At 39.4% G+C, this 13,232-nt stretch overlaps 1 protein-coding gene across 1 annotated transcript in view; it reads right to left on the bottom strand.

The window, feature by feature from the left end:
* Positions 1-13,232, bottom strand: part of mei-41 (ATR serine/threonine kinase meiotic 41) — a 213,916-nt gene that overhangs the window by 95,204 nt on the left and 105,480 nt on the right. Inside the window, exons 30-34 of the mRNA XM_080277708.1 lie at positions 12,467-12,663; positions 12,070-12,199; positions 11,054-11,200; positions 1,683-1,788; positions 1,421-1,568 (exon numbers count right to left, since the gene is read on the bottom strand). Coding sequence (XP_080133834.1) covers positions 1,421-1,568; positions 1,683-1,788; positions 11,054-11,200; positions 12,070-12,199; positions 12,467-12,663 — 728 coding nt within the window. The remainder of the gene's footprint in view (positions 1-1,420; positions 1,569-1,682; positions 1,789-11,053; positions 11,201-12,069; positions 12,200-12,466; positions 12,664-13,232) is intronic.

Raw genomic sequence — 13,232 nt, 5'->3', positions numbered from 1 at the left:
AAAAGCGTTACTATTAAAATTTTTGAATTGATAGAGGATCATACAAAAAAGTCCTTGGATCCTGGAACGGTGCCTCCAAACATCCCTCTAGCACCAGACAGTGTATTAAAGTTAACACAGTGCAGCTGCAAAAAAAGAAGCTGCACCATGCCAGACACTCTGCTGTGGTTGCAGAGCAGCCATTTTGTTATGCACAATTTTCTGCATACTGAAGATGTTAAAGTAACACAAATGCTAAGTAATCAGGCTAATCAAAGTGCATTAATATCACTCTTTGTTTGATTCATGTATAACTGTATACATAAGCATTAAATTTCCTGACATGTCCAAACTGGCTGCTTCTATGTTTCTGGAAGCTGTTCTTTGAGACTAAGAGAATTATCTCTCTTGTGTAATTAATCTTTAAGATTTTGGACACTTGAATGGCTTCTCTGAATAATTCTAGTTAGGTTAAGATATTATTGTGGTATTTTGGTTCCACTCATGATCTGGAAGGTAAAGAGCATCCTTTAGTATACTTTCTCACAAAATAAATGTTCACTGTAATGAGACTACAGTATGTAATTTCATATAATTTCACGAGAACCTTTTTTTTTTTCCTTTCCTTTTTTTTTTTTTTCCCCCCCTTAAATCTAGGTCTAATCAAGACATGTGATTTAGGTTTGGTACCATTTTATGACTGTACAATTTAGTCACATATAGGCAGAATTTCACTGCTGTCTTGGTTGTAAGTTTGGTACTGCCATGGTGTTTCAAAATCTGTAAATTATTGATTAATATTCATTTTAAGCCATACAGAAGCTTAAAATGCATTATGCGATGCATACCAATATATTTTCCCCATTTTGAAATGGTAGAAACATGATATGGTTTAAGACTTCAACAGAATTTAGATCTGATATAATCGAATACCTGGTAACTTTTTTTTTTTTTTTTTTTTTTCCCCAGTCAAGTCATTTCTTGGATCATATTTGGCCCCATCTTAATTATCTGCCCTATCATGCAACATTTGGTTGCAAATGCTTCTCACAAGGTTTTCATACACAATTACCACAAAAATATGCAAACTTACACAATTCAAATGTGTATTACTTTGTGAATGCAACTTATTTCTAATGTGACAGCCATCTTGAATGCCATCTTGAATTATGAAAAATGCTCAAGGGTGACAAGAAGGCATCTGGTACATTCTTAATTTACACATTCTTAGCTTTCAAATGACACCAAGATCAAAACTATAGACAACACATGAAGGTTCACCCCAGTATCTGCTGGACTACTGGCTAAATGTCCCAGAAATAAAGATGTGAGGCTGTCACAAAGAGCAATGGTAACAAGATGGAGGTGGAAAACTCCAACAACACCAGCAGCAAGAAGAAACAAAACCAAAAAAAATTCCAAAATTGGAAATGTAACTAACCTGTTTCCGAGCAATCCTTGAGTAATGTTTAAAACTGAGTGGGGTTGATCCAAGTTCAAGTAGCACTCCAAGAGACCTTTGTATACTTCTTCAGTTCCTCTTGATACACACAAGCGTTCATAACAACCAAGGGCATCTTGCAGTCGTCCTAGAAATGACATAAAAACAATTACTTAAATTCATTAAGGACAAGTCATAGAAGACTGTTACAAGAGAATACAAAGTTTTAATTGGAGAGAGAGAAAGTGTGTGTGTCACAAACCTGTGGCCTCATACTGTATAACCTGCTGATCCAGTGTCGGGTCTTCCTGCCTCACTGCTGCCACACCAGCCACACCATCAGGCTCATCCAGAGACACATACACACACTGTAAAGAAATAAAAATATAAAAGGATGCTCCTCTATTATAAACCCATTAAAAAATAAAAATGTTCACTCATCTTCTTGGCTACAAATCAGTGACAAATTATTAAGCCACAATTAAGCTTTCTCTGGGCAAGAGCAAACACTGCAAAGGATGAGTGTTGGGAAGGAATGCAGGTATAAGTTATTTTGGAAGGGAAGTGTGGAGGGAAATGGTGGGGTGGGCATGCTTGTCTATGAGAAATGAGTGGAATATATTATGAATGTATAGAGTGTGAATGAAAGGATTATAGCATTGAATCTATGGTTTGGAAACTCCTGGTTACAATACAGTACAATCCCAGTTAACCAGGTGGCTTGGGGAATTTACCTTCCCGGTTACAGATTTTTCCCGTATTTCTGATTTTCAAGTCAAATCTATACAAAGGCTATCACAGCAGTAAATACAGTTCAGGTACTCACCAGTCACATTAGGGGTTACACTAAGAGATTCCGCCTGAAAAACTGCCTTGTAAACACACACCATGGTCATAACGGACGTGCATGCAATGTCTAGCAATTTGCAGTACTGCAAATTGCACCAGTCCATTTTTTACCGAATTACTGTATTCATTATATGTACTGTACTCATAAAAATTGAAAAATAAAATAAAGAAATAAAAGCTTGAACATTTATTAGTGAACTGATGATGTGTTAAGACTGCACTGTAGAATTATCACGACACCTGTGCCCCCACGTGAGTTTGTTTACGTTTCCGACTGTTCTTCTTCCCCACCTGACCTCCATCACTCCACCCCTCACCCGCCACTCAGTTGTTTTGCAGAAAATAAAATAAATGATGTACGTATGAAATGCAGGCATATTATTTATTTATTTTTTCTTTCAACAAAGTAAACTTTCATTCCTATTAACATTTATATTCAGCCATTAGTGCTTTATAATGTTCGCCTTTTTCAAGTCTGTTGCATATGTCCAGCTTCTGTTTCAAGGTAAGCACGATACGCTTACGTTTAGTTTGCACTTTAGGCATTTTGGAGTGTACAAATTACCGTCCATCAGAGGAACACAATAGTAAGAGAGCTTGTTTACTGTCTGGTGGCAAAACGCAGACTGGTGATTTTTGAAGGGTGTGGAGGATGACTGAATTCAAGTAGGGGAAAGAGGGGGAGAGGAGGGGTGGTTAAGAGGATTTGCTAGGGATTTACATTAGCCAGAAATGCCTTCACCTCGCTTTGTCTGACTTCACCCAGCCTCGCGTGACACAATCAAACGGCGGTTTGGCGGTCCATTCAAATTGGCGCACAGTTATAACTTACTGACATTTTTACCAGCCCTTGAATTTTCCCGTTGTTCTGAGTATTCCGTTTGTCTGGATACCGGATAGCTGGGATTGTACTGTAGTAAGCATATGCTTTATTGGCTGGCTTGGATGATGAAGAAAAAGACAGATTCTAGGATGATTTGACATGTGTGGTTGGTGGTATGGGAGGGGGGGGGGGGGATGATGAGACTGTACTGTAGTTTTGGGAGGAGATCAAAATGATCATGTGGATACAGCAGCACAATGACATGAATAGGTGCAAAGGGGATGCTCATATGGTATAGAGAAAGCAGAAGGTGAGAGGATACTAGAGTTTAGAGAAGCAATGAACATAATTGTGTGTAACACTGTTTTTAGAAAAAGAGAGTAGGCTGATTACATAAGAGTCTAGGGTGAAGTTAACCAGACTGACAATTACCTGGTTAGGACGGATGACTGGAAGTTAGTAATGGGTGTGAAAGTTATAAGGAGTGAACAGTGTGTCCAAATTATTGGTACTGGTATGTGACATGGTACTAAAAAATTGGGTATTGAGGAAAATGACCTATACACTCATGAAGAAAATATGGAAGTTGAAAAAACCAAGGAGCAATGGATGCCTTCTACAGCAAGAAGAGAAAAGTGGTGGCTGTTGACAAAAATGTTAATGAGCGGTACAGCGCTCTCATGAACAACTTCTTGAAAGTTAGATTCAGTGTGTGGATGGACAAGGGGACCACCAACACACAAGGTAACATGGTGGTAGGATCAGGGTGTGGAAGCTGCAGTTAAAGGGAAAAGAAGACTTTTTCTGGGAAAAGAAAAAGGGTGGTAAAAACAGGGAATAACATGCACTTGGCAGCTAAGCATAGGGCCAGAAGGGAGGTGCTGTATATAAGGCAAAGTCTAAATCCCAGACAATTTTCCTGGATGGCATAAATAATGCCAAATGGAAGAGTGTGGTACTTAAGGTGGCAAAACAAATGAAAATGAAAACAGAGATATCATAGGTGAGCTCTGTGTGAAGAATGACGAAGGAAGGGTAGTGGTGGATAATGAGGGGTATTAACCCCTTGGCCGCATGAGGTGACTGTAGTCACCCTACTAGTTATTCTTCATAACGCATCAGGTAACTACACTCCACACCCAACAAAAAACTTTTCCATTCACACATCTGTTGTTTTTGTATTTAAACGGTAAGTTTTTATTTTCTTTTTGGGATGACAAATGGTGTACATGTGTCTACCGTATATATACAAGTGAAAAACCTTGCTTAAATAAATAATCTTGTCATCACTGCAAAATTAGACAACAACAAAAAACTCAATTACCGGGTATTTTCGCATTTTTTTCTCAGAAAAAGACAATTTTCTCATACAAATACAGCAGGTTTTGCTTTTTTTAATGTGACAACAACCAGAGTACAAACATGTCTCTAGTGTATGTTTACATTTAAAAAACCTTACGTGAAGTAAAGAATTTCACCATCATCATTATCTGGACCTCCTTTCCCACCCTAGGGCAGGGTGAGGAGTGGCAATGTCGAGATAGCCCAAATCTGGCCAATCCAATGGGTCATGCTTCCATTCACTCACCATTCAAGCCCCCGGGATCCTGGCTCTATCTGATAAGCCAAAAACATTCACCACGTTCTGTAGCTTCACATAAACGTATCCGACAGTCAATCCGGACGCTGTCACATTAAAAGGGGTTGCCAAATCCCGGATCATGCACTTCTTCTCAAAACATTCATCCGGCCAGCCTGATCTCTTGTCATCCCCTAGCTTCACCGACTTCCATATCTCTCTTTCTCACGCACTCATCCACCATACCCTTCCACCTTGTCATTAGGCTACCTTGCCTCCTTTCTTTTCAAATTCACTCAGATATACCTTTTTCACCACTCTATTGATATCCATTCTCTCCACATGACCATACCATCTCAGTAAACTCTCAATTCTGGTGTCCACAAACTTCCTCACTCCACATCTTTCACAAATCACATTATTTAGTATCCTATCCACACTCTCTATTCCACATACATTCCTCAGCAGTTCCATCTTCTCTGCTCTCACTCTTGACTTTTCATTTTCATGCTACACCATAGTCTCAAATCCATATGTTAAAGCTGGCACTAACACTCCTTCATGTAAGTCTCACCCAGCTGCAACACTCAAGTCTGTTTCTTATCAAGGCCTTCATTACACCAGCTACTTTCCTTCCTTGTGTCACTCTACTTTCCATTTCTTTTGCACATTTTCCTCTCTTTTCTATCACTGTACCCAGGTATCTGAACTCTCTCAGCAATGGCAGTCTCTCTCCTTTCACTGTAACATCACACTGAGAGTCATCCTCTCTCAATAATCATCACTTTACTCTTTTCTATGTTTACTCTCAAGGCACAATGCTCAAAGACGTTAGCAAAACTCTGCACTAGTCTTCTAAGTTCTTGTCCAGGATTTGCAAGTAGTACTGCATCATCAGCATACAACAACTCTGAGACATTCCATCCATAACCATTCATTACCAATGCCATCTCTCTCTCTCCATTACTCGGGCTTTTACTTCTCTCATCACCCCATCCATATATATACCGAACAACCATGGGGACATCACACAACCTTGTCGCAAGCCCACACCAATTACGAACCATTCACTTAGATGCCCATTTACCCTTACAAATGCTTCACTATCATCATAAAAGCTCTTGATGGCACCTAGCAGCTTACCATCTACGCTGTACATGCGCAAAACCTTCCACAATCCTTCTCTGTCTACTTTGTCGTATGCTTTTTCCAGATCCATGAATGCTATAAACACCTTATAGTTCTTCTCACAAGCCTTGTCCACTATCTGTCTTACCACAAATAATGCATGATAACAAAAGCACAGAAGCTATAGGATTTATCCTAATTGGTATCATGCACCCCAGATGTAAACTGAAGTGTTCCCTTTTACAGTAATCTAGACCCACTGAATACATACTCTGTATTCTGTTATCATAAGTATCAGAAACACACATAGGCATGATTAGGTTAATAGAAAATTATGAAAAGGGCTCAATAAGGAAGAAACACCTGCCACATAGAGACCTGAGATGAGCTTGAGGTATGGGGTTCTGAGGCCAGAGGGTGGAGAGTTAGTGGTCTCCACCACCTAGGAGTAACTTCTTGAGTAGGACCTTATCTTTGAATTTTTCAGAAACCACAAAATTTCTCATACACTCTCCTCATTAGTCTCTCACTCTCCATCCTCTCCATATGACCAAACCACCTCAATATATTTTTCCTAACGCTTTCTATCACATTCATATCCCCACCACGGCATTCCTTCACTCCCTCAATTGCCAGTCTCTCTCTCCATGTAACTCCACATGCTCCTCTCAAGTAAGTCATTTCCACTGCTCTCACTCTTAGCTTATGTCCTTCCAGCAAGGTCTAAGCTTTGCTCCAGCATGTTACAGTTTGTATCACAATACTATTACACAGTGACTTTTTTATTTCTAAGCTCACTTCCCTATTTCTTATCACTGCTTTCAAAGAACCAGCAACCTTTCTTCCCTGCTGTACTCTTTCAAGCACTGCATCCTCCAAACTTCCATCGTTTATGCCCTAATATTTTCCATTTCGTCATCACCTAACCTCACTGTGCATTCAGTGACTTTGTTTCTCCCGAAGACCACAACTTTACTCTTGCCTACATTCACTTTTAGATTCCATTTCTTACACACTCTCCCAAACTCATTTGCAATGCCTTGCAGTTTCCCTTCATCCTCACTTAACAATACAATATCATTTGCAAATAACAGAACGGGAAGCTTCCAAATGGTGCCCTCTCTCATTAGGGCCACTCCAACATCCACTGCCCTACCTTGTATCCCTTTTATAACCCCTTCTATATACAGATTGAACAACCATGAAGTCATGACATATCCCTGCTTCAAGCCAACACTCAGACAGAAAAATTCACTCAATTTCACCATCCACACACACTGCAGCCTTAGCACCTTCATACAGTCATACATAGTCTTTATGGCATTCAACAGCTTCCCATTTAATCCATGTATTCTTAATAAGGTTAAAAAAAAAAAAAAAAATGTCCTAGAAATGGGAGTAAGTGACAAAGGACCTAGTTATGAGTAGAGAATGGGAAGAGAGAGGATCAGTAAAGCAAGGGAACAGAAAGATCTAGGAGTGCTCATACAGGGTTACCTATCCCTGAAGATACATATGATTAAGATCACTAGGGAGGCATATTGACTAAAGGCCAATAAGTGAGTGGCTTTCAGCTATCTGGATGAGGATATACTGAGAGATAATTGTGCCCATGATATAACTGAATTAGAATACGCAGCAATGATATGGTCACCATATTTGAAGAAGCATGTAATAAAACTGGAAAAGGTACAGAACATGGTGACTACAATGCTACTGAGTTTGAGAGAATTGTCTTATGAAGAGAGACTGAAGATGCTGATGTTACCAAAGGTGAAAGAAGAGAGAGAGGATATTTGATTACAATGTTTAAAGGAGTTAGAAAACTGGAAAGGGAGGACAGAGAAGATTTGTTTGTGGATGAAGATGGAAGAGCAAGAAGACACGAATATACTCTGGAGAGGAGTAGATGCTTAAATAACCTGAAAAATTTTTGTTTCCTAAATAGAAATACAGACATCTGGAACAGGCTGGAAGAGGAGGTGATGCAAGCAAAGAACATTCATGTGTTTAAAAGTAAATTGGATAATTTAAGTTGTAGAGACAGGACAACATGAGCTTAGTTGAAATCCTGCATATTACAACTGGTGCGCATGCACACACACGCACAGACAGATGAGAAGAGTCATACGAGACAAGGTGATACAATGGAGAAACGTGACTAGTGGAGTACCCCAGGGCTCTGTCTTAGCCCCAATAATGTTTCTGATATATGTAAATGATTTGCCAGAGGGATTGGATAATTACATGAGTATGTTTGCAGATGATGCTATCATGAAACATATTAAAGGTACTGATAGCTATAAAAAACTGCACGAGGACTTGGACAAACTCCACAGCTGGAACCAGACCTGGAAAATGGATTTTAATCCCAAGAGTGTCATGTATTAGAAATGGGAATGAGTGAAAAAAGACCGCACTGGACATATAAAATGGGCAATGAGATAATTAGTAAAAGAAAAGATGAGAAAGATTTGGGAGTGATTATTCAGGATGACTTGTCACCAGAAAAGCATATAAACAAAATCATTGGAGGAACTTATGGATTACTGACCAACATGAGTGTGGCTTTTACTTATATGGATGAGGAAATGCTGAGGGAGTTGATAGTGACCATGATAAGACCAAGACTAGTGTATGCGGCTGTGGTATGGTCACCTCATTTGAAGAAGCATATTGATAAACATCCACTCACTTGATGTAGTGCTGCCTACTTCCTTAGCTTTTATCATTCTTTTTCTGTGCCTGCCCTCCTCTCTTCCTATTTCTCCTATCTTTCCTGTCACTTCTTATTCCTTTTCTTTCCTTTACAGGTGGCTTTGCACTGAGTGACAAGCCAGGTGGTTTCCTGTATGCCGAGAAACTGTTTACAACACTGGGTGGTAACCATATAACCAAACCATACATGCTCCCTACGTGTCAACAAGTGGGTTGGTGGAGGGTTGGTGCCCCTCCCTGTAAAACAACTAACTCAGTGTCAAATGGCCACCCTTTACAGAATTATGGTGTCTGGCAATAGACAGATAGATAGATATTGATAAACTAGAGAGGGTTCAACTGATGGCAATGAGGATGATACCGTGCTTAAGGGAACTCATCTGCGAGGATAAACTGGAAAAACTGAAGTTACCAACACTGCGTGAGACAAGAGAAAGAGGTGACTTGATCACAATATTTAGAAATGTAAGAGAATTGGAAAGGGTGGATAAAGAGGATCTTTTTGTGCTGGATGATGGAAGAACAAGAGGTCATGACTTCAAGTTGAGGAAAAGTAGATGTCTTTATGATCTTTCGAGTAAAAGGTACAGTTTCCCAAACAGAAGCATAAGTATTTGGAACAACTTAGATGAAGAGGTGGTGCAGGCAAAAAATATTCATGTGTTTAACCCGCCGCGTGCCAGTGCCGTTTTAAAACGGTCTGACATAATTCTGCAGCCAGTGCCATTTTAAAACGGTCTAAAATAAAAAACTTCGCTGTGACCGCATTTTTCAAGATTCGCAGGTAAAAATTGGCAGGGATATAAGGTAACTGTTCCTCTACCATCCCCCATGCTGTCAAGGCCATACACTCACTCACTCCTCCCATCACGCTCGCTCTGCCTCACTCTGCCTGTATGTCTCACCCTGTGCAGTACATAGTGAAGGCATTTTGTAAATATTTTCATGTAACTGTAAGTTGTAAATATTTTCTTGTAAGTGTAAGGACTATATAGTGAAGTCAAGTTGTAAATACCTTCTTGTAAGTGCCAGGACTGTACGTAATGAAGTAAGGTTGTACCTATCTTCAAGTAAGTGTAAGATAATGCATTCACAGTGGGAAAGACACGCAAATTATGAAGTAATAAGTAATCAGAAAAGTGTACTGAACATTGCTATACCTTCCCAGGATAAATACTTGAGTATACCTTACATAGAAAACAGCATTCTCTCACGTATGTGGTGAACGTGAGAGCTGCTATACCTGTACACAAGTATGCAGGACTCAATAAAACTGATTTCCGACCCTTGGTGACCAATTTAACGGCGAAATTCATTGTTTTGACATCAAAATCTATCATTTTAGAAGGGGGGGGGGGGGAAATGGCCGGCACTGGGGTGACCCATAGGGCTAAAAATAGCTGGCATGCAGCGGTGGGTTAAAACTAGACTAGATAAATGTAGATATGGAGACAGGACAACACGAGCTTAGCTCAATTCCTGTATACTACAAACAGGTAAATACACACACACACACACACATACACACATTGCTTGCTGAATAGGTAAATACACACACACACACACACACATCGCTTCCTGCTTGCCTCATGTCTCTCAACAAATTGCCGCCGCCACTCACTATATACTTTTTCTTCTTTCAACTAAGTTTTTTTCTTGGTATTTCATGATATCGAATAGCAACGTTGGGTCTGGTTAGTACTTGGATGGGTGACCGCCTGGGAACACCAGATGCTGTTGGCATCCCCACATGTCGAGTGGGGTTGGTGGAGGATTAGTGCCCCTCCCTGTAAAACAATTAACTCTAAGCCCTTGACCACCCCGTTTGGGATACATGGCGTCTGGCAATGAATGAATGAAAATTAATAGTTTTTCACCTACCTATACACAGATAAGTCATTATCTGAAGATGCCTCCTTCCTTGACACCCAAACACTACTCTGTCCCCTGTTATGGTAAGTGATCACTACTTATTTAATGCTCTCTACACTTAATCCTTTTTTATGCCCAGTGACTGTATGTGTACTACAATGAGTGCTATATATGATCAGAAGGGGGAAGCAAATTTTCAAGAGGACCAAACAGGGGACTTTGGGAAAATTTTGGGATTTCACCATACCATTTGCCATACAACAGGTGGTTTCAATGGCACAATTTGCATGTTTCGATTTGCAAGGTAAAATTCCTGGATACATTTGCTTCACAAATTGAGGATCAACTGTATTGTACAAACAGCCTGACTACACAGCACATAAACTATAAACAAGCAGACTGAGAAAGATCTCAATGTCTGCTTCAACCATGAAAGCAGGTAAACACACTGGTGAAAGTTTAGGCCTCAATGTCACTTACCAAATGTGACGGGCATGCTACCACAACAAACCTACATTCAGTATCGTTGTTCAATATATCTGTAGTGATACACTAAAATTGACAAAATATTTCATGTCCCACAGAAAGCAATACACATACAGAAACAAACACTTCAGTGAAACATATCCAATGACAGAGATATTGCAAGAAATCACATAATTACTTGTAAGAAGTGAAGGTGGTCCTTAATCTGATCTGGGTTGTTTTTAACATAAGCTTCAATGTGCAGCAGCGCTCGGGAATAAGCTTGGTTCTTGAAAGACGTCTGTGCCAGAACATCAGCTGGAATCTTTTCAAGGAAATTCATAACCTGCAGAAGTGAACATGAGAGAAATCACAGCCTGAAATATGTAGCACTGGACAGAATAAATAATATGGGTCGTAAACAAATGGAACCATCTGGAAATCTGATAACAAAGCACACCCACTTAGTTCCTCCTGTGCAACTGAGAGAAATTATTGTGTTATGAAATAATAAAGAGAGAAATTAAATACTTGTGTTACTGTAAGATCATTACTTCCCTCTGTCTTAAATGACAACTCTACTTTTAGTTCGTCAGTCACTAAAACCTTCTGAGTCTTCATATACAGTGATCCCAAGGTATTGCACATAACAGGTACCAGCCAAGTGCGTGATAAGGAAACTGTGCAATAACAAAAGCACAGAAGCAATGGGATCTATCCTTACTGGTACTGAGCACTTAACTCATAAACCCAAATTCTCCCTTTTACAACAATTTAGACCCACTAAATACAAACACATTGCTACGGTAAGTACCAGAAACATACATAGGCATGGCTAGGTTAACAGAGTGATGAAAAGGGAACAATACGGAAGAAACATGTACCACAATGACACCTGAGATGGGCTTGATGCTAGGGGATGGAAATATACAGGTCTCCACCTCCTGGGATTAACTCAAGTTTGGCCTCATCTTTGATTCCCTCAATGCCATCACAAACCAAAGATACCATTCCATCACCATCTGGAGAAACCAGCTCATGTATGTGATAACAACGTTTTTTAGCCAAAAAATGGATGATAATGGCAGGAGTGCATATTTTCATCTTGCTGCGATACCAAAAAACACAATAACTAAGTATGTGATAACTAAAGGATCACTGTAAATGTTTTACTGTAAAACCCATCACTTAAGTGAAATATGCATTCCACAGTACCTGTTGCAGCTCCCTGGATGGTACGAAAGCTCCTCGCCCCTTTCGACCATGGGTTTCTGTTTGTCTCTTCTTCTGGGCCCACTTACTCAAATAGTCCAGGGCAGAGAACACCGTCTGTACTGCCAGTTGCCTGAACAGATAATGGGTTTGTACACCTTCATACCCATGAATTGTGGTACTGCATCTTAATAACAGTAGCAGTGTGGACACTTCTATTACAGTATTAAACATTTTCTGCAGGTAAGCTACATTCAGGGACAAAGGAATAACATAAAATTGTCATCACCTGTATAGAGCACATTACCAGTTTAAATTAAATCTTGATTAAGAATTAATTCATTTTTTTACATTATGACTTCAATATCAAGATGAGCAAATTATGTGCTGTATTATTTACTTCATTTCTGTAGACAAGATGGGAGGGTCTTCATTCTTCTCCTTTTCTAGCATCTGACTCATCACTGCCAAAACTTCGGTAAGGATCTGTTCATGATGCTCCGGCCCTTCACAGAGTACACAGACAAGAATGGAAGGTAGGAGGTGAGTGGCAGTGGTGGTATCCCGACGAAGGATGGGTTTGCAGGCACTGAAGACCTATATAATGCAAGAAACATGAGTTTTATTAGTGCTAAAAAATTATCCACTTCTTTGGAGAAACATACATTAAAAAAAAAAAAAAAAAAAAAAAAAAAAAAAGTTATAACATGTTGAACCTTGACTTACGGGAAATGTCAAGAATAGTACTTAGCCATTAAACTGAGTTTTATGTTAAATTTATCTCATTTCATTAGGGTCCCTTTATAACACAACAGGTTTGGAAAAATTGTGCAATTTCAATTTTGTTCAAAATCTTGACATACATTACAATAAAAACAGGGAATTTGGTTCTGGAGCCCCTATATTTTCATAAAAGAACATAAACATCCCCAAGAAATTCTATTAGAACATCTCATCTGCAAATTCTTTCATCTTACTATCTATAAGTTCCATACATAGAGAGCCATGAGGTAAAGAGTGGTGCCACATGTTGACAAAGATTTCCACCACTTTTGAGTATCTGCTTCTGAAAGACTGCCCCAGATGAACCTTTTACCTTGTAATACTGATAACTGATGAGCTAACATACCTAACAATTGCTTTTTCTATTTCTAAATACAAATTTC

Source organism: Coenobita brevimanus, chromosome 71, assembly GCF_032717465.1.
Source record: "Coenobita brevimanus isolate Jiangsu-jjx chromosome 71, ASM3271746v2, whole genome shotgun sequence".
Lineage (NCBI taxonomy): Eukaryota > Metazoa > Arthropoda > Malacostraca > Decapoda > Coenobitidae > Coenobita > Coenobita brevimanus.
The sequence above is the reverse complement of the archived record's forward strand: the minus strand, read 5'-3'. Positions and strand labels throughout refer to the sequence as shown.